General features: G+C 42.7%; 1 protein-coding gene across 2 annotated transcripts in view; it reads right to left on the bottom strand.

The window, feature by feature from the left end:
* The window catches only part of LOC308121735 (polypeptide N-acetylgalactosaminyltransferase 10-like), a 106525-nt gene that overhangs the window by 8823 nt on the left and 70921 nt on the right, over nt 1-26781 (bottom strand). For both annotated transcript variants that reach the window (XM_080483172.1, XM_080483173.1), the window contains exons 5-8: nt 22710-22895; nt 21757-21940; nt 10651-10768; nt 7486-7593 (exon numbers count right to left, since the gene is read on the bottom strand). In XM_080483172.1, coding sequence (XP_080339298.1) covers nt 7486-7593; nt 10651-10768; nt 21757-21940; nt 22710-22895 — 596 coding nt within the window. The remainder of the gene's footprint in view (nt 1-7485; nt 7594-10650; nt 10769-21756; nt 21941-22709; nt 22896-26781) is intronic.

Here is a 26781-nt window from a genome sequence, read left to right as displayed (position 1 = left end):
GAAAATATAGACATTTTTTTCCTTTTTTAACCTCTGCAATACAGCAAAGAAAAACTTTAGAAAAGGTTTGCGTTTATACAGCAACTTTTTGAAAACAATGTAGTGGGTACTGTTGGTAGTTTTTGCAATTAAAGTACACACACACACATTCACACAGAAAACACTATGATAAAAACATTAAAATGGGAGTAGACAGACATTTTAGTGGACAAACCACCAAGTTGGATTGTTATTACGGTGACTGTCAAAATAAAAGTACCAAGTCCCAGAAGAATCTGGACGGGGAGTCATGACACCAGAGAGGAAACATGGTTCTGATTGTCTCTACTGAGCATGTGCAGAACAACTATTTACTATGGCTGTGGCGCTCATGGGCAGTAGCAGCACTTGAGAAGTGTTGCCACAGTTACTTTGAAAAAGTAATCTGATTACTAGTTACACCTTTAAAAAGTAACTTAGTTACTTTACTGATTACTTGTTTTAAAAATTAACTAAGTTAGAAAAGAAGTAACTTTTTAGTTACTTTCAGCAGCTGCCAACAAGACTCCCCACCATCTCAGCATAAACAAGGAAACCGGTTTTGTTAAAAACTCTGGAAAAAGGGGCGGGGCTTCCTGCCAATATCTTTTTACTCAAGAAAATTACAAAAATAGTATAACGTCTCTGCAGTTCTGTTATTGTTGTTGCAATGATATGGTTTATTGATTAGGTCCGTTAGTTCCTATTCTTTTGTGTCACCTGAACGCACCGGTAGTGCGAGCTGGTCTGTGATTGGAGGAGAATGGAGGAGCGGCCCGGTTCTGTTTAATAATAAAGCGGCTTTGCAGACAAGAAAGTGGTCATATGAACGGCATGACTGCACTTGAGAAAAGTTGCATTTTCCTCTGAGTTTTACAAAAAGTTGCGTTTCAAGTCACTCAAAGCACCGTTGTCGGGTTTCCCCCAAAATGCAACCAGAGTTTTCACTTTCACACTTGAATTACTTCTTGCTGCATTTGCATGTTCTCTATGTTTTCTCCAGTTTCAACAAACAAACACCTAAATTGGTGTCGGGTTTCATTTGATCTCATTTCACAGAGACGGTGTGTGTGTTTTCGGGTGTTCACTGTCGATCTGTCCGGGATGCAGGCCGCCGTGGCTCAGACCTGGGATCGGCTCCTGTCCTCTCAGTTTAATAAAATGGAGCAGAAACTCAAAGGATTGATCAACCCGTCTCAACATGAAGGCTTTATTGTTCCTGACAGACGGACAGGTGATAAAAGTGGTAAAAAAAAAAACCCCAGGAGCAGCATTATTCAGAGCACAGATGACGTCTTATAGACTTGCTTCGGGTTCTTCTCAATAGCAGACAGGAAAAATCCACCCATCTGAAGCCTTTGAGGTGTAAAGGGGTAGAAAACAGAGCGCTGGTCTCTGAGGGACGTGCACATGTCTGAGAATACAGATGGTATCAGCCTTGGAGGTACGGATGGTGAAATGAATGAGAATACACCTTCAGCAATCCTCGCAGGGAGACATAAATACAAATCCTCCAACCCTCGGAGGTACAGATGTAGCGGGAGAAAAGAGCTTCCAGCTACAAACACGCTCAGGCTTCCTGTAGCAGAGCAGATCGCCTGCAGCCAAATGGCAGCGCTGCTCTCTGGGTGAGGTGTGGTGGACTCAGAGGCGGCTGGGAGAGAAACCCACTGACGTTCACACTCCCTGGATCGTCTCAATGTGTCTCCGGGCTCTGGATGTACCTGCTGAAGGGGTTTATCTGCACAGATAATGTCCCACATGCAGACTAAGTGAGAGCTAAAAACTTTCTTTCTCACTGTGATTCTATGGACGCAAAGCCGAGACAGAAACCCAACGAGTTCAGGTCTGTAACAACGCGCGGTTATAAAACTTTTAAATCGCACCTCTGGCTACGAGCTGTTGGACCGTGACTGAAGCGTGTGTTGGTGATCTGCAGACAAAGCCTCAATCCGAGAAAACTTCACTTCCCTTAAAGAAGAAGTGCGAACACACGTCATGCTGCATGGGCCAATGTCAGGTCCAAGGACACGAGCAGATCGGAATCAAATCACATAAGCAAGGAGAGCGGTGTCGCTTTATGTTTCCGAAAAGCAGGTCAACAGCTTCACATTTATCAGAGATTTTTAACCAGCCCAATAATGAATCTGCTCATGCAACAGAAGGCGGCCAGGTCAAGTCGTCTGCAGTCACGCATGTCTTCCACAGAGACCGGGAGACAAAAAAACGCAAAGACGTATGTCCGATTTCTTTCAGTGCTTCAGCAGCTCACTATCACATTCACCCATTCACACAGCGATGGTGACTTCGGCCAGGCAAGAAGCTGAATCCATCCATTGCGACTGATTTGTTGTTCAGTGTCCGGCGACTGAAAGACGGGCGTCTCTACCAAGTGAGGCAGTGTCGCCCTAAAACCTACGGTACATTAAAAAGCAACTACTGTCATTTTTGGACTCATATGTCACACTTTTTTCATGGTTTGGATGGTCATGTGGCTTTTAAGTAAGAAGGCTAATCGTTGAACAATATAGCCAAGTTGTAGGCAACAAATTTGGTATTTAAAAGACTCAAACTGGCTCCGTGCAAAATGTCCTTCCTTTGAACGCGACTCATTATTTCTGGCTCAACACCGCATTCATCTGATAGAAAAACCCGCTGCCGCTTTCTAGTAACGATCGAAAGTTGCTGTGCAAAGTGTGCATGAAAGCCGTGTATGGCCATAGTCGCATTGTTTGTAACTTCTTTTGAGCACACAAACAAAAACTAGAAGAATCTCTGAACTTAGCATAAAAAGCTCTCTCAGTGTGTGCTCCTCAACTTTTCCCCGCCGTAAACCTCCTTTCAGATGCATTTCTCTTCTATTTTCAGTGTCAGGTCTGTCGTGCTGCTTCTTCTGGCACACAATCTTTTACATTTTTTTTTCGCCCTCCAAAACAAATAGTTCAAACAGTTTTCCGTCTGCATCAACATTTATACGGCGCATCTTCCCACGTCACACCATCCTCTGTCAACAGAAGCAGCTCTGCTCGGGCCGCTCTGTGTTTTTGCGGGCAAAACTCTGGTTTCCTTCCATCTGCCACACTAAAATATATATTCAACAGCAGGCCGCCGAGTTCAGCCCACATTATGTGGCAAAGACGGAGCTCTTTGTGTTGCATAAACAAATTAGCATTGGCATTTTCGATGATAAACAGCTCCAGTCTCATCGGGGGATGCAAAGATACCACTTTTTTAAAGGACGAGTGCGGACATTTATCTGCTTGCTGATACAGAGTACTGATACGAGTACTTATTAAATGCCATTTAGCTTAATTCATACTCCTTATTAAAAGGATATCGTCACCTTCTTAAAATACTTGCCGAAGTAATTTTTTGAGAAAAAAGACTTTTTTGCCTAAATCAACTCCTTATGACGCTTCCCACCTCTGGTAAAATCGCCAACATCCTCAGATAAACAGATCATAATCTGTTGACATTATCTTGTTTATCCTAGCCTTTAAGGCTCCAGTATACCACTGCATCTACAGTACGCATAGCGCAGTGCGTAGCGTCTATCTACAACTACGTACTGTGGACTGCAGACCGAGCTCGAGGTGTGCCAGAGCGTATCAGTCAGACTTCAATCATGTTTAGCATGGCTCGGATCCACTGAGCAGTTAAACTACTGAGCAACATCAGGCTAAAGGCCGATTCATTCTCCATAAGAACGAGAAGAAAGTTGGGAACTCCAGGGTCCTGCTGAACAAAATAACGTAATTTCCTTCGGCCAGCTCCAATTTGGTTCGGCTGTGCCAACCGTCCTGGCCAAAGTATGACGATGCTGGACTGCGGAAACTTCGGCACAGTCATATTTTAATCATATTTAGCATGTAACCTCACTACACCCCGCAACTCGTTAACATGTCGGAGGGCGGATTTACGTGATGCACCCGAACGCATCACTCAGCCCTTGCGGTTAAAACTGGACCAACATGGCGGCCTGGACAAAAAGTTTTTCTTTTATTATTGAAACAGTTCGGCGATATCTAGTTCTGAAAACATTTGAAGTGAGAAATAAGCTGCGCCGTTGAAAAGTTAAAATGCTCCTTCACAGATGCGTGGCTGCCGTGAGGGGGCGTGGCCTGCGAGCTGTACAGCTTCCTCTCGGAGGATGAACTCTCCTGCCGAACAAGCATGTTTTTCAGCGGCTGGCTGACGTCACAGCTGAACTTTTCTTCTTGTTCTTTTGGGTTCTTATGGGAGTCTGCAGGGGCCTTAACTCTGCTGGTCCGAATGTCACTGCTGACTAAGTAGCTGATGTTGTACGGATTATCTTTCACTTCCTCTTGATATTTAGTTTGTCTTGCTGATGTCATTAATTTGATTAATTAATTAATTTGATGTCATCGCTCGACTTCTCTTTTCTACCTGCTTAAGATGTTGTTGATGCATCTTGTACAAATGTTGTTTATGAGTATGAGTACTGCTTGCAGTATCGAACCCGATCCTGGTACCAATATCGTTGCATCACTGGTTGATGCCAAAGAAGCGTCATGCCTTCTTAAACTAACATCTGCAGGACAACACAGAGGACAGACCAGCCAAAGGTACAGTAACTGCTTCTGTCTGGTTAAATCTGCTGCCTGTTATGAGATCAGTATTCAATACAGGCTCACTGAGGGGCTAATGGTCAGACCGAGGAGGCAAAAACAGACGAAAGGGTTTAATTAGAGATTCAGCCGAGCCAAACAGAGCCAGGTGTCAGACGGAGCCTGACTCATGCATAATGAAGAGTGTTTAGCTACCGGCCACATGAGCATTTTTCAGCACTTCTCCCACTGTGCGAGAGATAACACTACTATGAAATGAGAGATGACACACACATACACACACGTCTGACAATGTGAAGGCCGAGCTGCAGTCGCTATGGTGTCTCACTCACTGTCTCTGGTATCTTATGGTCTGAGCAGCAAGTACATTTCTTTTCTCTGCAAAACACTCACCTGTGACTATAAGAGACATTCATTAGAACATACCACAGAGGCTGCAGTGAATAGCAATGACATGTTCCAGGTCCTATAGTGTAGGTCCTTCTACAGAGTGTCTTTCTTTGGTTGGAGTGAAAACCGCAAGCACATTAGATCGAACTCCTCAGGTCGAGACTCGCACCTCTCTAAGACGGAAACGTCCAGAGGAGAGGAAAAGGTTTATGACGCAACTTCTCCTCCATTTACGACATTCAATAATTCACCCCAAAGGCTCAAGGTTCTGAACAACATGTGACTCCACTGATCACAACGGTCATTAAAATGCAATGGAAGAGTGTCAAGGAGCTACACTCCGTGGACATATAAAGCACCATATAAAACCATCCAAAGGGTTTAAATACCTGACCTCCACCGTGTAGTTCCAGTGTCCAGCCTCTAGTGAACAACATGAACCGATGAAGACGCCATAAGGAGCGAAACGTCTTCTGAGACATTTGACCAAAAACTTGGAGCGCGGTACTTTGTGGCTTCTGGGGCTCGATGGAACTTGCGTTGTCAATGGCTCAGGGTCTCACTTTAGGTTAAGATTATGGCCAAAGCAGTGAAGGTTCGGGTAAAGAGCTACTTGATGTCTCAAAGAAAGCAAAGTTTTTATGCAGCCATCAAGCATATATTGGTCAGACAAAATGATTTTAGGAGTGATTCTCTCTCTCTCTCTCTCTCTCTCTCTCTCTCTCTCTCTCTCTCTCTCTCTCTCTCTCTCTCTCTCTCTCTCTCTCTCTCTCTCTCTCTCTCTCTCTCTCTCTCTCTCTCTCTCTCTCTCTCTCTCTCTCTCTCTCTCTCTCTCTCTCTCTCTCTCTCTCTCTCTCTCTCTCTCTCTCTCTCTCTCTCTCTCTCTCTCTCTCTCTCTCTCTCTCTCTCTCTCTCGACAATAAATCTGAAACCAAATGTCTTCTTGTTCTCCTTCAGCCATTGTAGGTTGATAAAACCGCTATTAAATCAACACAACTATATTTTTGTTCATGCAGCTCGGTACAGATGCGGCCAGCTGGCGCTGGAGAGTGAACCCTCTGACGATCTTATCAGAGGGCTTGAATACACTAGCGTCACCCTAGGCCTTTTATAAGGCCCTGAGTCGCCAATATCAAAATCTGATTGGTTGAAGCAGCAGCGTGACGCAGACGCCTGCAGAATTGTATCTGAAGGCCTCAAGCAGATTTCTTTACCCAGCAACAGGTGATGGCTGAAATTTGATTGGTTAAACGCTTTAATATAGAAAGACGTGTCTGGAAGCAACGTAGCCGGGGGAGAAACTATGAGAGGAAGTGGACAGACTGTTAGGAATTATTTAAGCAGTATTCAGGGACAAAATATGCTCAACATCAGTCTGATTCAGATCTTTTTCTTAGGCTTGCAGAGAAGGCCTTGCAGGGCCCGGTGGCATATATATATATATATATATATATATATATATATATATATATATATATATATATATATATATATATATATATATATATAGTGCAGGAGTCTTACAAAAGGTCTTAGTCCATTTCCTTCTACTGCAGGGTGGTCCCAGGATTGACTAACATGGTCCAAAACGGCCAAACACAAACTTAACAGGTATAAAAACCAACTCCTTCTATGAATGTTTTTGTATAGAGTATTTGCATTTGTAAAGAGTTTGGTCACATAACATTCAGATCTGGTTCAAGTATCTAATTAGCACATGGATGCATCGGGAGGACATGAAGACTCTCAACAGCGAGGCCCCAAGTAACATGTATTTTCGATGGATGTTTTCCACTGTGCAAAAAGGTTTTTTAACTACTCTGCTCTTACCCTGAGTTATCAACATAATAGAATTAAGTGAGAGAAGAGTTTTAAAGGAGTCACATTATGCAGCTTTTCAACACTTACACATGATCTCGTTGGTCCAAAAACTTTGTATTCAAAGTTTATTGCTTTTCCTTGATTTTCCTCCATTTGAATATTGGTTCATAGGAGCTGCATTCAGAATCTGCTGTGTCTGTGTGAGCTGGACTGGCTCCGCCCACACATGCCCATCTTGGGAAGAGGAGGAAGTACTTCCTCTCGTGGCGCCATGTGCCAGAGCAGAGCTGCCTAATTGTGGGAGGAGTCAAACGGAGGGCCTACCTTCATTGGGATTGGCTAAACCCCCGATGACACTATATAGGGTTTGATCTTTGATTGGCTGGTTGGAGCAACACACTGTTTAAAAACTGAAACAAGCCAGGGAGAGAGAGGACACACTGTCTTCACTTCTGGGGCGTCAGTCCAGGTATGGGGACGATTAGTACTGCTGGGAAACCTTTAGAAAGTGAATTTTGCATAATATGACTCCTTTAATGCATAAAAGAAGTAAATCAAGCTGAATCTTAAGTCTTAGTCTCAAGTGAAAGGAATGTTGGCGAATCAAGTCTGAAACGTGTTTGTTTTCCACCAGTTTCTCTGTTTTGGTTCCGAAGTGTAAACTCACCCTAGCCAGGCTGACGCCACCAGGAACTTTGTAGGGGACGTACTTCCGGTAGATGTGTCCCACCCTGGAGCAAGGGATGTCCTCCATCCGACCACCGCACATCCACACCTACAGAAACACCGGCACAGGGAAGTCAGCTCAGATGATCGGGGCACAGCGGGAGGGATCAGCTTGTGGATGTGTGTATGAATGGGTAAATAAAACATGCTTTGTGAATGCTTTTGTATATCGGTGAAATCCATTCACCAGGCACTGTTTTGATTGATGTTTTGTCATGATAAATACATTATTAATATTATTTCTAGATTGCAGCTTTTTAGAAGAAGTTTGGAAGGTTTTAGGCTTGAAATGAATCAATAAAGCAGCTCTCAAGGCCCCTGCATCCTCCCTTTTTGAACCCATAAGAACAAGAAGAAAATTCGGCAGTGACGTCAGCCAGCTGCCGAAATGGAAATGTAGTTTGATGATGTGTTATTTATTGTGCAGGTCTAAAGTGTGAAAAGTAAGTAAAACGTGATTCTGTGACAACGATAATCGGGCAAAGCCTTGTTTCTAGGGGGAGCGATGAATTCTCCCAGATTGGCCTTCGAAATGTGATTCCTCTCTCACTCAGACTGCGGGGCGACGACACCATCGACTGAGTTTGTGTGTTTTCTCGAGTGAATTACACCAAAGAGAACAGGAAGAGTCAATCATGCTTAGCTAAATGACAAAGACTGGAATTGGATTTATGACGCTGCTTAGGAGGGAAACAGAGTCACCTTTCAGGTCTGCGGGGTTTGAGCGTTGCATCATTTCCATCCCCGGCTGGGAGGACGTTTTAATTTAAACTTAATGAAAAGCACTGGAGGTCAAAAGGTCAGGCGGCTCAGGTCTGTCAGATTATGGAAGTGTGTTTGGGATTCATCTGTTGTTATCTGAAGCGACTGTGAGCTGTGGACCTCCGCCCCTTCTTTCTGCCGCAGAAACCTTTTTAAAGGTTCTGGAGGGGGGGTCTGGAGGAAGAAACATCACGTGGTCATTATTTTACTGAAACACAGTTTTACAGCCAAATGATTCGAAATGAAGCTTTCGTTTGTACAAAAACCGAAATGTCCCGGCAACAATTACAGAATATATAGAAAAACCTAAAGCAGCGATGTCAAACACGTGTTAGTTCAGGAGCCACAAGCCGAATTTCATATTAAACATTCACATTTCCCCTGTGATATGGGAAGATATCGCTTCCTTCCAATATATGCTTTTACTGAAGAAAATTACAAAAAATAGAGTAACATCTCTGCAGTTTTTATTGTTGCAATTATTCAAGGATGATGTTTGTTGGTTCCTATTCTTTTATGGTACCTGAACGCACCGTTAGAACGAGGTGGCCTGTGATTGGCTGAGAGTGGAGAAGGGGGTGCAGGTCAGGTGTGTGTGTGTGTGTGTGTGTGTGTGTGTGTGTGTGTGTGTGTGTGTGGTCTGTTCAGTTCAGATATAAAGTGGCTTTACAGAAAAAGAACGCTGCAAACCTATCCCACAGTGACTTGGATAAGTAACGCGTTAGATTACTCTCTACCGAAAACACGTGGTCATATGGTCAAAAACTTCATGATGGGATCTTTGACCTTTTCTGGCTCTCCAGCATGTTGTCCAACACGTTGTCCCTATTCTCACAGCTCTGGATGAGAAAGGTTCTTTCTGTACGCTGACGACTGGCCGCGCCAGAAACTCAGTTAATAATGAGCAGCGAAATCCTAATTTGCCACCCGCGTGTAGAAAACCTGCATCGCTCCGTCTTTCCCCGATCCTCCGGAGTGGAGATCAGCTGTCTGCTATTTCAATTCAATTCCTTCCTGTCAGGTTTGCTGCAGCACTCTGGCCAGGACAAACAGAATCTGGGGGGAAATAACAGATTGAATCCACCTCTCCGCACGGCGCTGCGTGGAAGGTCTGACCCGCAGCGCCGATCCCTTCCACTCTCTTCATCCCTGCGCCGAAACACTTGAGCTTAATAACGGGGGCGCCGAGCCGCGGGACGGATCAAGAGCTGGAGTTCAGTGGCGGTCAGATTAAATTAAAAGTCTTATCACTCACCTCTGACGTGCAGCCTCCACAATCTGCTCACCTCAGAGGAGTGAGACCGCGGCGGCGAGGCACAGAGAGGTAATCCTGCTGCTTGTAACCGCACTTTTTACAAGTAAATTATCAAATGCAATTACACTGGCGATAAGCTGATGGTCCCATCAAACTCATTTCCCCTCCAACACCATCCTGCTAATCACATATTAATGCAGTTGCACCTGATTTGGGGCAGAAGCCTCATCTTTGTGAAGTGAACTAAGTGAGGAATGAGGTTTTGTTAATGAGGTTAGGAGATGGAGGAATCCAACTTATCGCACCTATAAAGCAACAATTAATAATAGATTGTTGCATTATTAATATAAGACGTCCAATAACTAACGTTAACGCGCAATAATCATTATTTCCTTTTAAAAATCCATTTCGTACCACGTGATGAAGCTAAATGTGCCTCTTGGAACTTGCTGCAGTGGATTCACAAAGTCCAGATATTTTACTTTAGTTTCGATTCTCATCCAGGAGTTTCAGTTGATGGAACTTAAATTTGTTGATTTAATTCTCCATCATGTTGTTCGTTGTTAAAGGAAAACTGTCAAGTCAGAAAAATCCGGTTGCTTCAAACGGGTCCACGAGTTAGTTAAAATAAAACGCCGCCTCGGTTTCGACGTGTGGACGGACAAGACGCACATTAGCCGAAGACGATGATGTCATCAGCCCACCCCTCAACCCGATAACCCCGCCCCCTCCGTGATGTCACTGAACAACCACCACAATGGTGGACGACCTACTCCAGATGCAGAAGCTGCTTTAATAACGGCACATGTTGGATTTATCAAATACAAGGAGTTTTGCATCCAACAGAATAGTTGCAGTGCCCCCTATAGGCCTGGCATATGTACGACTTTGTATTGAGTGATTTTTGAGGTGCCGTGTGGATGGACCGGGTCCAAATTGCTCCTCGGTGTGAATGCGAGTGGTTTTCCGTCTTTCCTCCGACAGTAACCAAAGAGAAGATCTGCTCACTTCTCAGGATTCACAAAGTTCAAACTCACACCTCCAGTTATTTTACTGCAGCTCTGCGTGTGGCCCCGACTTTTTAATTACCTTGAAGGAGATCTCGTACTGTTCTCCCCCCCAGATCTCCAGACCGGTGTCGTATCCCCCGAGCTCCCAGAACCACTTCCTGTCCACGGCGAACAGCCCGCCGGCCATCACCGGAGACCTGCGGGACACAGAGCAGACGCCTTCACATTCAACCCGCAACGTTAAAAAGTTAAAAGATGGAGTGAGCGTCTCTTCTCGACTGACCAATACAAGAACTTTTAACCTCTTTCAGGTTTGAGTAAAATCCTGAAACCTGGAACATTTCAACCTCTTTATGACGAGCTCCGTTTTTCACCCTGGAACTTGTAAAGTATGACGTAAGAAAATAAACATATTATGTAACTTTTTTTTTTTAATGATAAACTCAAATTGACCAAAATCTGCCATTTCCTGTGATTTAGTGTTTCCAATCTGTCTAAAGGTACTTTAGGTTATAAACTCCTGTACAAACATCACTTGCACGGTTCAATAATCCTACAAAAGTTTCAAGATATCTCACTAAGTGTCTATTTCTACTTGTTTTATGTTGTTTATGTGATTGAACATAATGTCATACTTTTCATATTTTTCTCATAAAAGAAAAGCATCGATCAATTGACTTTGTGGACAAGGTTGCACGCTTTGAGATTATTAACACGTTTTAACAATCCGACACAAAACAACACAGGCTTGAAAGAACAATTCAAAGAACAATAAAAACAAGACAAGGCAAAGACACTTGATCGAGGGTGAAGAATAAAGATGGATGAAGAAAACTTTTTGGACTTTGTGTTCAAACTCTCCACTAGGTGGCGTGCCCGAAACTCCAGAAGCCCTGGACTTTACACTGTATCCTTAAACCCAATAGAATTAATTACAGTTAATGACGGTTTCAACATTAAATCACCATCATCCTATTTGTCTCTAGGAAAACAATTTAAATAAAGATTCTTTTAAGGAGTCAGTTTGAGTCAATATATTTTTCTTATCTTGTTACCACTAGTATTTTAAAATCCATTTTAACTTTATCCTCCAAACACAGGGGTAGTTAAGATCGACTTGATTGTCATAACATAAACAGGTGCTAAAAGGTGCAGCATCACTGAAATAAAGACCGATGTACTGAATCTTATTTATGATTCTCAAAACAAAAACTGTTGTCGGAGCCAAACTATTTGAGTGAGACAAAAAAAAACACTAATACTCATTTTTTATTCTTGTCCTTTCCGTGGTACCGTTCATGATGTTTAATGACATTTCTTTTCATGTGGCGCTAAAGAAAACGAGCTGCTCTTCTAACATCATTCATTCGTGCTTCTTCTTTTGTTTTTTGAAATGGTTATAAATATTTAGCCTTTGCTGTTTCGACTGTTCATTATTTCCAGATTACCAGTAGAAACTGACATGTGGGGATTGTGATTGCAGACTATAAAATATGTATTTTAATGTGAATAAATCTGCGATATGTTTCACAGAATAGTCTTGACAGAATATTAAAAAAAATGTGTGTGTATATATAGATATAGATATATATGTTTGATATATATATATATATATATATAGGTTTAATGCATATATATAAAATCTATAAATCTTAAACCTCATAACCACGAGAGGCTTTGGTTACCTGCCTGCTCCGTGTGTTTGACCTCATAATGCTGATGGCGGCTACGGTCCACTGAGTGCGTGAGCTTAACACTGTGGGGTGGAGATAGTTAGCTCCTGCTCACTGGAGGGAGGAAACAAACACGCCTCTCCACCGGCGGAGCAGCAGCCGAACGAAACGCACCGACGTTCTGAGAGACAATTCTCACAAGCTGCAGAACACGAGGGCCATTTAAGCCACAAGCTGAAGTTTAATTTAACGGGATAATAACAACAGATGTGTTCGGCTGCACTGCCAAAAAGCCCCGTGAAACAATGTCAACGTTATCAAGCAGGGACAAGCAGCCAGGGACTAAAACACTGGAAACGTCGGATCTGGGTGGAGGAAGTCGACATGGAGCTGCGGTGTGAAGGATGTTTACACCCTGACAGGGTCCAAATGAAAACGTTTTTGCATTTTGGTTTCAGACAAGTTTCGCGTTTACACGGCAACGTTTTGCAAACTTTGTTCATTTCCACGGAAATGGCAGAAATGATGAAAGCTATGGAGTTGCCTTGCCACTAGTGGGTGCTGTTGGTTGTTCTGGAGGGAAATGTTGTGATTGTCAACCTACTGAGCATGTGCAGAACAAGTATTTAGTCAGGCTGTGTTGCGCAGGAGCAGCGTTACAAAGCGACGGAGCGCGAGCGTTCTAAGGAAGTTGTGTTTTCCACCGTTTCCATGGAGACGGAATTGGAGTGTTTTCCAAAAGTTACATTTTCAGTGGCTCCATGCATCGTTGTCATGTAAACGAGGCCTAAAATGAGCTAAAAAGCCCTAAATCCTCCAGCAAATCTGCTCTGGGTCAAACCTGTACAAAAGTTGAATGGATGTCTATAAATCAGACTATAAAAATACTTGCTCACAATGTTTGGAAATGCCAAAGTTCACATTTTCTTTCATAACAACCAAAGTCCCAGTAGATTTCCTCAGTGTCACATATTTTCTGCTGCTTTATAATCACAAAGGTCTGGTTAATTTAAGAGAAGAGTTGAAACGATGATAAAGATTTTAGCATTCAGGCTTGTTCAATTGAAATATTCTGTGAAGTTTAATAGGAATTGAACGAATTGGGTCTCTTGAAACCGCCACAATACTTTTCTAACCATGCCTGAATAATTCTAGTCTTTGGGCTACATTACTGTATTCAGCAGCCTTCAAATTGTTATGCTTTCAACTCTTTGTTTGTCCCCGTCATTTAATGTGACCTGCACAAACAACAGTTCTCCAGGAGCAGATTTCCGGATCCTTCAGGGAGATAAAGACGAGACTTTTGTTTGCTAATGGCTTTCAGTGCTTTCTTCAGTGTGGCATTAAGTTCCCATTAAGTGAAGCACATATTTCCTGCTCAGGCTGTTTCCAACCAAGGTTTCACAGAACCGATCTAGTGGGATCGGTTATGGTGATGTTATCCTAAATGCATTATGCCAAGTGGTGCTCTTTGTTGGCTCAATTAAAAAATCGGAAATTTGGGAATAATAGAAGCGTACACAACACGAGTTTGTATTGGACAGCTGGTCACCACTACAGTGGACTAACCAACAAGTAACCAAGTCAGGCGACAGAATACGTCTTATGGAGTCAAATTTGTAAAACCAAGTTTGACCTGAACGGATCAGAGAATCGAGGATCGATCACCAACGTCATCGACCATTTAGAAACTCCACAGATTGAATCAAACTGAGCCAGTCTGTGTCACTCTAAGGCTGATCCTTGTGCCTGCCTTAGGCACTGTTTACACAACAACGTTTCATGTGACAACGCCTAATCCGCTAAAAAAAAGGAGTGCGTTTACACTGCAGCAGCGGACACAGAGACAACGATGGAGTTAGTATGTCGGGCCACTGGAGGGCGCTGTTGGTTGATTTTGTCATGAAACTACACAGACATGTGCAGAGAACAAAACACTATAAACGTGAAGAAAATGAAGAGCACCCGACATCCGCATTTACTGATGACACATCAGATGATATCAGGGAGAGTCTCAACTATAAAACTACTGATTTGGATGATAAAACTAGAATATGGACCGCGGGTCGTACCACTATGCTGCCGCCATGTTTGTTTACAACTGAATGAGCAGGAGGGAGGGGGAGACATGTGCATGCGCAGTAACAGGCTCTGTAGCCTCCATCAGTCTCTGCAGGAGGGATTAGAGGGCGTGAAAGAATCTTTCCACCTTGGGAGCCGGATTAAAAACTTTGCGGATACAGTGCATCTGCAAACTGGTGTCGTGTAAACGGACCCCCCCGAATGTGAAGAAGGTTTTGCAGATACACTCGAATTTGTTGTCGTGTAAACGGGGCCTTAGTGGCAAGGCGCAAAGAAGACTATCCTAGGTGGCCATTTAATTTAAATTTTTATCATTACTATTAATATTAATATATATTTTTTAAATTCTGCCGTGTTTTCTGAGTAACTAGTCCCACGGAGACAAAAAGTACATCAGAACGTGCAGTAACTTCAGGAATAGGTTGCTCCCACTTTTGTTAAATGATTAGGCTAACCGTTTCCGAATAAATATCAAGAAACTGGGAAAAACTGCCCTTTACGAAGAGGATGGGAGAGGCACCTCATGGAGGAGAGCAAAGGAGATTCCACACCGTTGGGAGCACAAAAACAAGACGAACATCAAAAGGTGTGGAACGTTGGGGGATATGTTGCTCTGACTTTTCTTCACGATCCGGCTAAATGTTTTCAATTAAATCCCCCAAAACTTCAAAACAATGTGCCATATAAAGTGCATGGGACAGCGCCTCCTGGAGGAGATCAAAGGAGAGGCAGGCGCAAAAAATTAAGTTTGGAATTTTCAATTTTTGTTTATTGTTGTGTTTGTTTGGTATGTTTTATTTACATATTTTAAATCACTGCTATTCTAAACAAGCAGATTTATAATGTTTTCAAGTGAAAACGGACGATCCCGTTGTGTTTTAGTGGAACGTTTAAACAACAAGGATCGGGGTCACTGAAAATGCAACTTTTCTTCTCTGAATTACTGCTCCTGCTTCTGTTCCTGCACACCATGGCCGTCGTAAAGACTTCTTCTGCACAATCAGAACAAAGTTTCCTCCGTGGTGTCATGACTCCCAGTCCATAGTCTCCTGGGTAGTTTTATTTTGACAGTCACCGTAATGACAATCCAACTTGGTGGTCTGTCCACTAGAATGTTCGTGTTCTCTCATTGTTCATGTTTAGAGCCGAATGTTCTCATGTGCGTGGTTTCATTACAAAAGCAAACAACAGCGCCAACTAGTGGCCCAACATGCAAAGTACTCCATTTTCAGTGTTTCTTCAAGGTGGTGACCTGGATTCAATTCACCACTATTTGGATCTCCAAAACAAATATGAATGTACGCATTGACTGTCAGCCATCCGATAACAATGAAAATCAAACCTGGTCCAGGAACCTGGGCTCATCCAGCCAGCTGGGGTCTAATCCAGACCTCCTGACACTCAACTGAACAAACAGCCATGGAACTGATGTCAGTCTGACGGAATCTCTGCTTCAATCTGCCAAAAAACACACCTCTCATTTCCATTCCTGGCCAAGTTTGAAGAGTTTTTCTTTCCAGAGAGGCTCAAGTGTACATGTCAATATTCACAATGAACTGTTTTGCAAACAACGGATTTCAACAAAATATTACTTTTCTGTCAAACTGCCAAACAGTACTCATCAGCAGAATAAAGCACCTGCAGCCTCGTAGCAGCCAATTTAAAATGATAATGAGTCGACCCAGAGTCACCCCTCCGCTGCTGCTGAGCTTCGCTGTGGAACAGGGACTCATAGTGAAAGACTGCTCGTACAAAAGACAAATAACTAATCTTTAACTGAGACAGTAGAGGACTGTAGTCATGCTGGTACGGTTTAGTTGATTCTTCACCTGGTGAACCGTTCATTGTGGAAACGGTCCACACTGGACCAGGCTGGGCTCTGTGACGCGTCGAGACGCGACGTTCATTATCAGACCGTCCAGGTTCACATCGCAAGACACAGGCTGCATCCCTTCATCCTCTTCATCACGTCATTGAAAAGCTCCTAGAAGTTTGGTGAGTGAGTTCAGCTCGAGTCTCTCCCAAACTGTTGTGGTGGTTCATCTGATTATGACGCCCCCTGGTGGCCTCTCATTAGAGGTTTATCAGGTTTACCAGCCTCAAGGTCAGTCTAGGACGCTCTGGAGAGATCGGGCCTCTGGATTGGTCTGGGAACAGCGTAGTTCCCCCAGAAGAGCTGGAGCAAGTTTCAGTGGACAGAGACGTTTACAGACAATGTTTTCAAGAGAAAACTGAAAACTTTTGCAGCGTTTTGAGTTTCTGTTACACCAAAACGGTGCTCGGAGCCACTGGAAACTAAAATTTTTGAAATCAGTTCCCAAGGTGGAGTTTTTTGAAAACGGTCCGCCTCAGTGGAAACAGTTGAAAACGCATCTTTTCTAAAATTCTGCTACTGCGCATGCACACCTCAGCTGAATTAGTTCTGCACATGCTCAGTAGAGACAATCAGAACAAAGTTTCCTCCGTGATGTCATGACTCCCACTCCAAATTTTCTCCTGGACTTGGTACTTTTATTTTGACAGTCACCGTAATAACAATCCAACTTGGTAGTTTTATTTTGACAGTCACCATAATAACAATACAACTTGGTAGTTTTATTTTGACAGTCACTGTAATAACAATCAAATTTGGTGGTCTGTCCACTAGAATGTCTGTGTTCTACCGTTGTTTATGTTTAGAGTGGCTTGTTCTCTGCTGCATGTGTGTGTGGTTTCATTACAAAAACAAACAACAGCGCCAACTCGTGGTCTGTTATGCTAACTACATTGTTTTCAAAACATTGCTGTGTAAACGTAAAACTTTTCTAAATTGTAAATGCTAAAACTATGGTTTTCACTTATTACGTCGCTTAAAATATATGACCCTTTTCCAGTAATTCCTCTTCAGCCTGACTCGACTTGACTCTGCTCACGATTGACGCTTTTCCACGTGTTAGCCCTGCTACTATACTGTCTTGTAAACGGGGCCTAAGAGGGAATAAAGGAAGATGGATGGATGATTTTCTTTGAAACTCTACTTTTTAAGACCTTAGAGCAGAAACTCAGGCCTCGTTTCCATCTGTAGCGCTCCCCGGGGGGGGGGGGGGGGGGGTCCCCGACCACACCTTGAAAACCATTTCCATAAACAACTCAGGAAAACATGATGACTTGCAAAAAAAAAAAAAAAAAGTGAAGCATGTAAAAGCTGGAAATAAATTACAGCGTAAGCAAAGTCACCAGGAGCAACGTTGGCATGCTGACGCTGACATTTAGCTGGAGGCACCGCTGAGCCGCCGAGACGCTAAACAGCCCGGGTTTGTTTTAAAAAGCCATTTACACTAAACACACACACACACACACACACACACACACACACACACACACACACACACACACACACACACACACACACACACACACACACACACACACACACACACACACACACACACACACACACACACACACACACACACACACACACACACACACAGTCAGACCATCTGGCAGCATTGGGACCCCATGCGGGCTCCTTTTGATTACCTGTTCACACACACTGTGAGCTACAAGATGAACATCGACCTGAAGGATGCTCGCCACAAACAAGTCCAGCCAAAGTTTGTGAGAGGAGAAAGCGGCGGCGACTCCGCGACCGTCGGTGGCCGTAACGACCTCCTTTAAGCATTTTGACGTGACATTTTATCCCTTTCTGAAGCAGAAAATCACATTGGAAATACAGTGGCAAATTGGATTTCCACAGTACAACCTCAGACTTCTACTTTCCGCCGGCGTGTGGCTCCACTGAATTAATATTGACCAGTATCGACTCCACTGACCTCAACAGTTCAGAAAGCAACCAGAAAAATGCAACGTTGGGAAGTAGAATCCTGCATTTAACTGTGGAGAGATATTGGATTTCTACTCTTCTCTCGTTCCATTAACAGTTTCCTAATGTAAATGCTAATTTAGCCATACTCAGAGAGTTTTCTGGGACGAGGGAGACTTTCTTCAAGACCAGGACTTTGTTATTGGAAACTTGTACTTGAGTTACTACGGTTACTTCTTTGAACAGTGATTACTTCTTCGTTTGGACGTGCCTTAATAACATATCATTGCAGTGTCGATGTGGCTCATTAGCTGAACTGTCAGTACGGTGTGCTTCAGCCTGGTGACTGATTCATGAAGTCTGAGGGAGGAAGATGCTCTATGATCTGGATGTTAACACGACTTGTAGTAGCAGAACCAATTTGAGATACAATATACCAACATAAAGACACGAGCAGAAAAGCACCAATGTAACGAGAAACTAACTGCTGCTAATGCTCACCACAGGTATTGTGGATACGTGCTAATGCTGATTATACAGTGAAATATTTCAAGCTACTGAATTTTTGTTTTTACTATCTGAAAGCCATAATCATCAACATTTCAAGAAATAAAGGCTTGAAATATTTCACTCTGTGTGTCATGAGCCTATGTCATATATGGGATTGACTTTCTGAAATGAGTGACAAGAAATATTGAACAATTTCATGATATTCTAAATTTTTGAGATGTACCTGTACATAAAATAGGAGATTAAGAGGACTGCGTGAACTCAGGACCAAGGAGTGTCTCATCACAGATGCTTTGGTGACCAACAGACCCACAACATCTTTAGCAACTAAAAGTGCATTCTTAATTTTAAAACAAGAGTGGGACAAAGCCAAGATGGGTATGTGTGGGCGGAGTCAGTCCAGCTCACACAGACACAGCAGATTCTGAATGCAGCTCCTATGATCCAATATTCAAATGGAGGAAAACCGAAGGAAAAATTTGAATACATTTTTGGACCAAGAAGACTATGTGAAAGTGTTGAAAAGCTGGAGATAATATATATATAATATGAGCCCTTTAATAAAAAGCCCAAATCCAGAAAATTAGAAGACCCAGTAAAAAGTCCAGTGTTCTAGACTCACAGTGTTGAAATCTGTCAAACCCCTGCAGAGCTGCATGGAGGACGGGCCACAGATTCCCGAGTCTCAGTCTGGTTCAATAGACTCCATCATGGAGAATTTAATTCAATATTCTCAGTGTTTCAAAGCATATTCATGGACAAGTGGCATTCACAAGGAGTGGATGGAACTGGGGTTTATACTTGGGGAGCCCAGTTTACACGGACCGACCCAAGACCTGGATCCAGTTACTGGGCTCCAGCTGTGGCTGTTCCTCTGTATTCTGATGTGTCCATGTCGGAGGCATCTTCAAGAAAAACACACGTCATCACACGTCGTAACCACACATAAGTGTGATCAAGTCCCGTCGACCAGATTCAGTTTGCTTCCAGAAGATTCATCTATTAAAAACATTCACACAACAGAAAGCTATAATTGTTTCTGACCCGGCAGACACGGGCCAGAAGTCAAACTGCAAACACAGCTGGAGCAAAACAGGTCAAGAGAGAAAACACTGTTATTTAGAAAAACAAATTCCAAACCACAAAGACATCCTCATCTGTGGAAGTGTTTGTTATTATGGCAATGAAAGTATCGTACATTAATATGTTCACCTGATATGGAGTCAACAGTGACTAGCGGAATGCTAATGCTAAGTCTGTATTCAGTTATTGATTTCATGACAATAATGAGCTACTCGGACAAAAAGAAGTTTCTCTCGAAACGTCTTGTTTCCTCCACTGGGACGCCTCAAACCTTCCACTCAGTCGTCCATCAAGTTTTACTTACAATTTAGATTTAATTAGAGACGCTGAAGTTGAGATTCTGTGTTTGAGGCTGCTGACCTTGAGGGAGGCGAGTCAAAGCCTGAATCAAAGGCTGAAGCCCAGAGGGGGAGGGAGGGAGGGAGGGGGAGGGAGAGAGAGAGAGAGAGAGAGAGAGAGAGAGAGAGAGAGAGAGAGAGAAAGAAGAACAGAGAGGTGACGGTGCTGACAAAAGAGACGAGGATAGAGCGGGGAGAAAATCACACACACACACACACACACACACACACACACACACACACACACACACACACACACACACACACACACACACACACACACACACCTCGGAGATGGATTTCGCCGTCCCACCGAGCCTCATTCTCTGCCGCAGCAATGTCAATCAGAATGAAAATGAAAATCTTTGCAACTCAAATTGGATTTGCGCTGATGAAGGTCGTTTCATTGGGCAAAAAAAAGAGAAGATTAATTCACCAAATGAGGATTGATTCTGATTGTTCTGCAGTTCATTCCCCCCCCCCCTTTTTTTTCTTTAGCTTCTTATCCTCGTGTATCCCAAAAAATATGCTCTCGCTTTACCTATAATGTACCCCACCCCCCCACACACACACACGCACACGCACACACCACATGACGGGCCAAAACGTCTTTGGCACCGGGACGCAGACAAATGTAGTCTAACTAATCCTTCAAGGCTCACAAATGGAGCGTCTGGCATCACATGCAAAGTTATTTGGCCTCACAAACAGCTTCTTATTTATTCGGACTTCCATTACCTAAAGGTTACCTTCACATACAGCCGTGTGTGTGTGTGTGTGTGTGTGTGTGTGTTGCGGGGGGGTCTGAACAACTAAACAGCTAAAACTTCAAGTCTGTTTCTACTAAATGAGAAGCTGGGAACCGTTCCTTTCTGTCTCCGTTTCTGACAGAGAAATTCTTTTTTTTTTTGTGTAAGCCTGAATTTTGTGGAAAAAAAATAGTATAGACAGAGGCGAAAATGATAATATGGTTTGACCTTTTTGAATGTAATTATATTTATCGTAGATCAATATTTAATGTAATAGCTCTATACAATTCTGAACGCTCCGAAAGGGATGATAATGAAAAAGCACTCAGTCTGCAGCATTATTGGGACTGCACAATAATATCGCATAATATTGTAATAAAGATCTGTGTGATGAAGACAATTAAATGGTGCTGATGTTTTTCATTTAACAGTGCTCTTTCTCTTGCCGTCATTTACAAGCAGTACAGAAATATAATTTCTTGGAGTTGAGTTATTCGAAATAGATTCATTCTTGGATCAAACATGGACGGCTCGGGGGGATTCGCCGCCACATAAACAAAAAAAAAGGAAAAATGCCTAAGAAATTGATACATTTTGTGTTTGATTCATGAGATATCAATTAATTTTAAGTCAACAAGGTTTTCCTTTCATGATGACCGAGGTTTTCTTCACAGTCCGTCAGGATCACAGTGTCTCTGGGTAAATGATGTCCAATCAGTCTGAATGTGGCGATCAGGCACCGCGAGCAGGCGGGTTGATATAGAAACACTCTGGTTGAATGTGTTTGTGCACACTGGATTAGGTTAACCCTAACCCTAATCAGTTTTTGACCCCATCTGCCCAGCTTTCACTAAATTAGACATTTTGAACTTCGACCTCTGCCCCGGCAGTAGGATTGTAATCAGGGCTGAGTTCCCCACCAAACGTAAAAGAAGCTGGACTCACTCGAAGGGCTCGCTGGAGTCGTTGTTCTGCATCTCCGGAGGGATGGGGATCCGCTTGTAGTACATCTCCCAGTCGAACGCGCCCCGCATGGCGTCGCCCGCCTGCGTCTCGTAGCCGAAGTTGTCGTGGTCGATGACGTCGATCATTGGACAGACGATGGTCTTTCTGTTTTGGGCGATTCGGTCTGAGGAGGTACGAATGGAGAAAGTCAGCGGGGCAGGTGACGTAGAGACGTACTTTTAAGGATTTCTGTCTTTCTACAACTGAGTGAATTGAACGTAGAAGACAGTTTGTCCTTTTGAAAGCAGCTCAGAGACCCAAAGACGTTTGAAATTTCCAAGCAAATCAACAGAAAACTTCTGAATTAATCAGATTCTGGTTGCAGGGTAAGTATTCGGCCTAAACATTTACATTTCCAGTTTAGTTTTCGCATCTTCTTCATCTCCTCTCAGCTTCATCAGACCGTACATCAATCTTTACATATTCTTTATTTATTGGCTCCAGGTTCGAAGCCTAATCCCTGTTTAGTTTGACTCATAAGGCAGTCTGTCTTCCTCCCACAGTCTCCAAAGATTTTTATGACTCTAAATCGTCGGGGGGGTGTGTGTGCGCGCGCGTGCGTGTGTGTGTATGTGTGTGTGTGTGTGTGTGTGTGTGTGTGTTGGCTGCTAATAACGCTGAAACCAAAGCGCTGGTCAAAGATGGACACATGTAAAGATGGATTGTTTTAATCACACCAACAGAGAGGACTCCGCTGAATGATGAATGGGTGATCAGTGAGATACCCATTGCACATTTTGCTCCATGACGTTTGGTACGTCCCGGTAAACATACATCATTCTGAGCTGCGCGCGGCCTTATTAAATGTCTTAAGTAACTGATTACAGGTCCATGTAATCCCTCAGTCAAGTTATTGGTCGACGAGTCTCTGAATTGAAGTGTCTGTTTCTCACCCAACATGGGAGGCAGCCAGTTGATGTTGGCCTCACAGTGGGAGTCCAGGAAAGTGATGACTTCCCCCTTGGCGGCGGCGGCGCCGAGCAGCCGCGTCCTGATCAGTCCCTCCCTCTTCTTGGTCCGCAGGATACGAACCTTGGGCAAGCGCACCATGTACTCCTCCAGCGCCGTCTTGAGGTGCTCTAGAAACAGCAGAAGACATCCGAGTGTGAGAGATTACATCAGTCTGAAGACTGCTTTTTTTTTTTTTTCTGCACACGTCGGGCGAATGAACCAGCGGCGCGGATCGGGCGCCGTTTCACAAAGCTGTCCACAAATAAGCGAAACCTGCACGGACACGCTTTCACAAAGAGAGATCAAAAGAGGACCGAGCCATTAGCGATCGCTATCAAACAAGACATCTGCCGCTGCCACATGCTCCAGACCGAAATGTTCCCCTTCAGGCCACACGGCTTCACAACACAGACTCATCCATACCGGGAGAACCGGGATTTTTTTCACCAGCTTTACTGCTGCCATTAGACAGAATGTTACCCTCAAGAGAAAGAAACCAACTGCGGGGAAGAAAGAGACAATTAAAGCTCCACTTCCTAATGCTGGGCCATAAAGTCTTATGGTGAAGGAAAAAAAAACAACAACATGATAATATTACCAAAACTCCAGATGCCCTCTTAGGGATTCACAGATACGGCGTCCTCGTATGATCCGACTGGTGTAAAGTGACTGAAACAGGGAATCATGGTTGACCAGATCACTTTACTTACATTGAATATGTTTATATCACATCGAAATTCAATATACCGTATAGCTCCCAATAGAAGAGCACATCCCTTTTCCAAAGATGTGGAGCACGAGAAGAAAGAACAAACCTCATAAATTGGGCACCTCCCCTCGAAACATAAAAAAAAATAGACCTTAAATGGTGCATTGTAATGCATTGTAGACTACTAAATACTACATTGTGACATGTGATAAATTACCGCACCAATTGCTTTTGAATAAACCAAACACCAAATATGTTATGGAAGAAACATACTTATTTAAAAGCAAATAAGTAACTCAAAATCAAGATATATATAATATATATAATGAATATGAGTGAATAAATAATGAAACATTCTGGTGCAAAATACCGTGAAATCTAATGGGAACTATACGGTATCTTTAGTTCCACTTCATCCCTGATGTAGTTCCAGATTTAATGATTTTACAAACACAGCATCAACTAAACTTTTCTCCTCTTTAAGTTGTGAAACATTTTTTACATAAAATGTGCGATTTAATCACATTTATTATTATTCTTATGATTACAGGAAGTCCCATTACAGCTCATTCTGAGCTGATGACACGAGGCAACAACTCTCCAGCCGAACATTCAATAAAACTATTGTGGTTTCATTGGTTGGTTCATTGTGGAAAAACAAAAGGCGACGTCGTTACACTGTAATTCCATCCGACTGCGTACCTGCTACGCTCATATAGAGAGTAATCAGGCATTGGCCTCCACGAGAACTCCATTCTGGTGAAAATGGAAAACTTTTGGAGGTTCGTTTATCCTGAGAACACGAAAATGTTCTGCGCGCTCACATTGGTGGTTTTATTTCATGAAAACAGCACCAACTAGTGGCCCAACATGAAAATGACATTTTCAGTGCTTCTGTCATTTTCAAAACATCTAAACAAAAGATTTTCGAAAACACAAATGGGAAAATGATGCATTTTCACCTGAAACATCGTGTAAACGAAGTCTGAGGATGCCGACTCTGGACTCTGAGGCAACTTGTTGTGCTATAACAGGTTATTTAAAACAATGACAGCGGCCAAAAGGTTCTCATTCAGTTTAGAATTGTTGCTGCTAAGACAAATGGAATTGCTCTTTTGTTTATACTGCAATACAAAAGCACTGGATTTGAATTGATTTCTGTATTTTGAACTCAATCAATGTATATATACACTCAATCGCCCAAAATCTTGTGAATAATTGTCACCTGGAACTAATATATTACAAAGCCAGGAGAAGGAGATTTTCAGGGAGGATGTCAGAGGGTTTGTCTTCTTTTTCAAGCTCCAAAAACATCATAAATCAGAAATTATTGAGTTTTATTTGAAGCAAAAAAGCCGTTGTTTCAGTTTTTTGGTTTCTTTTTAACCAAAACCACCAAACATACCAAAATACAGTCAAAAGGTGAAAAAATCTAGTTCTCTACAGACGGGGAAGGCTAAAAGAAAGCACCGATCAGTCAGAGAGACGGCTCCAGTCTATGTTCACGTCTTGCTCCGATCTTTCATCACAGAAATCAATCCCACCCCAAACGGAGCTTGTAAATCTCTCTGCTCGCTTTTTGACAGGACAATGAAATAAAAAAAAGAAAATAAGTGAAAACTGGAGCCACGATGGCAGTTGGATCCCGTCCACTGTGTGGAGAATACACAATCTAGTGTAACCTATTCATTTCATACCATCCATCAGCTGCTTTTCATACTCTTTAGATCCTCATAACAATCGATTTGAACGTTATGGCTTCTGGGTTAAAGACCGTCCTGGTGAAACACCACATGGTCCAAACCAGCAGGTCCAGAAGCTTCCAGAGTCTCATGGTGGACCAAACAGGAAGAAGCTGCCTCCTGCATCATGCCTCCATAACTCACCTACTTTATTTCAACTTTCATTTCAAACGTGATTATTCTTCTACATAGAGACTGCTGATAGAAAATCTGATAAAAAGACACGCTGGACTCAGTGTAGATATACATTTATGCAATAAATGCAATAAAAAAGGCTTGAGAAGGAGGATGAGGAGGAGGAGGAGGAGGAGGATACAGAAGGTGATTAAATCCTTCACCAGTCAGTATATTTAGTTTTTTTCCAGTCACATACTCAAAACCTTAAATAACCAAACAACGATGCAACAAAGTAAATACCCAGAATGGAAAAGCTCCCAGTTCCACTCTTCTTCAAGTTAAATAATGTCTGGTGTGCTAAACTAATCCAGACTGTGTGTAGAAGGAAGTACAGAGTTAATATATTTCACTTCCGTGGTACTTTTCCACTGACTTGGCACTTTACATTCTTACACTCGGGAGTTTTGGGGTTCAGTGTCCTGCTTTAAGGACACTTTGACCAAGTGCCAGATTTGGAATCGAACCTTCAGGTACCCCGAAAAAACAAAAAAAAGCCCAGAGTCTGAACTGAAGGGACGACTGAACCCATTTCACATGAGCGAGTCATATTTTGCTCGTTTCAACCCCTACATAAACCAGGTATCTGTCTGTCCTCTCCTTTTCTGTCTTTCTCTCCACAAATCCCAACATAAAGAGCTGAAAGTCTCCAGCTCTCAGTCTGGTTCTGCAGGATTCTTCTGCTCCGAGTCTGGTTCTACAGGTTTATTCAGCTCTGAGTCTGGTTCTGCAGAAATGCCTTGAACTGTCTCATATTTGGTGCTATAGCAATAAAATGTAATATACATTTGCTGATTAAGTAGTATTTTTTAATACAAGAGGATATACGTTTTTTTAGACAGAGAAAATACATATTTTGTTATTTTGATGATTAATTGTTCTTCATTGGGACATTTTCTTGGAAAAATGAAATGTCTGTGGAGAGATAATAAATCCTTGCAGGCAATAATGTGTCTTTTACTTGTAAACCATGTTGGTTCTTCCTCTTTTTTTGTCTTGTAATAATTAAAAGATAAGATAGTGGCAGGATTATCCCTTAATTCAGTTACTAAGCTTAATAATTGCTTTTTAAATTCAGACAAAGGGATCTTTCTGAGCCAGCGCGATCAATCACAGATTGTGTTTTTCAGTGCCGATGGTGATATTCTGCAGGTCATGAAGCTTTCAAAGCCGCCATAAAGTCACGCCGACAGATTAAAAGCTCGCATTTATACAAACAGTTTTACTGTTTAGGCTGTACAGTAAAACTAAACCCCCCATCTATATTTCATCTTTATATCATCTACAATGTTCTTATCATTGAGTCAGCATGCAAACTTAAAGAAGCAGTACTGGGGGGAAAAAAAGCTGCTACTGTTTGCTGAGTACAGCAACAAGCCTGGCATTAAT

Source organism: Lipophrys pholis, assembly GCF_963383615.2.
Source record: "Lipophrys pholis genome assembly, chromosome: 16".
NCBI classification, from domain to species: domain Eukaryota; kingdom Metazoa; phylum Chordata; class Actinopteri; order Blenniiformes; family Blenniidae; genus Lipophrys; species Lipophrys pholis.
Note: the sequence above shows the minus strand (reverse complement) of the source record. Positions and strands in the feature narration are given on the sequence as shown.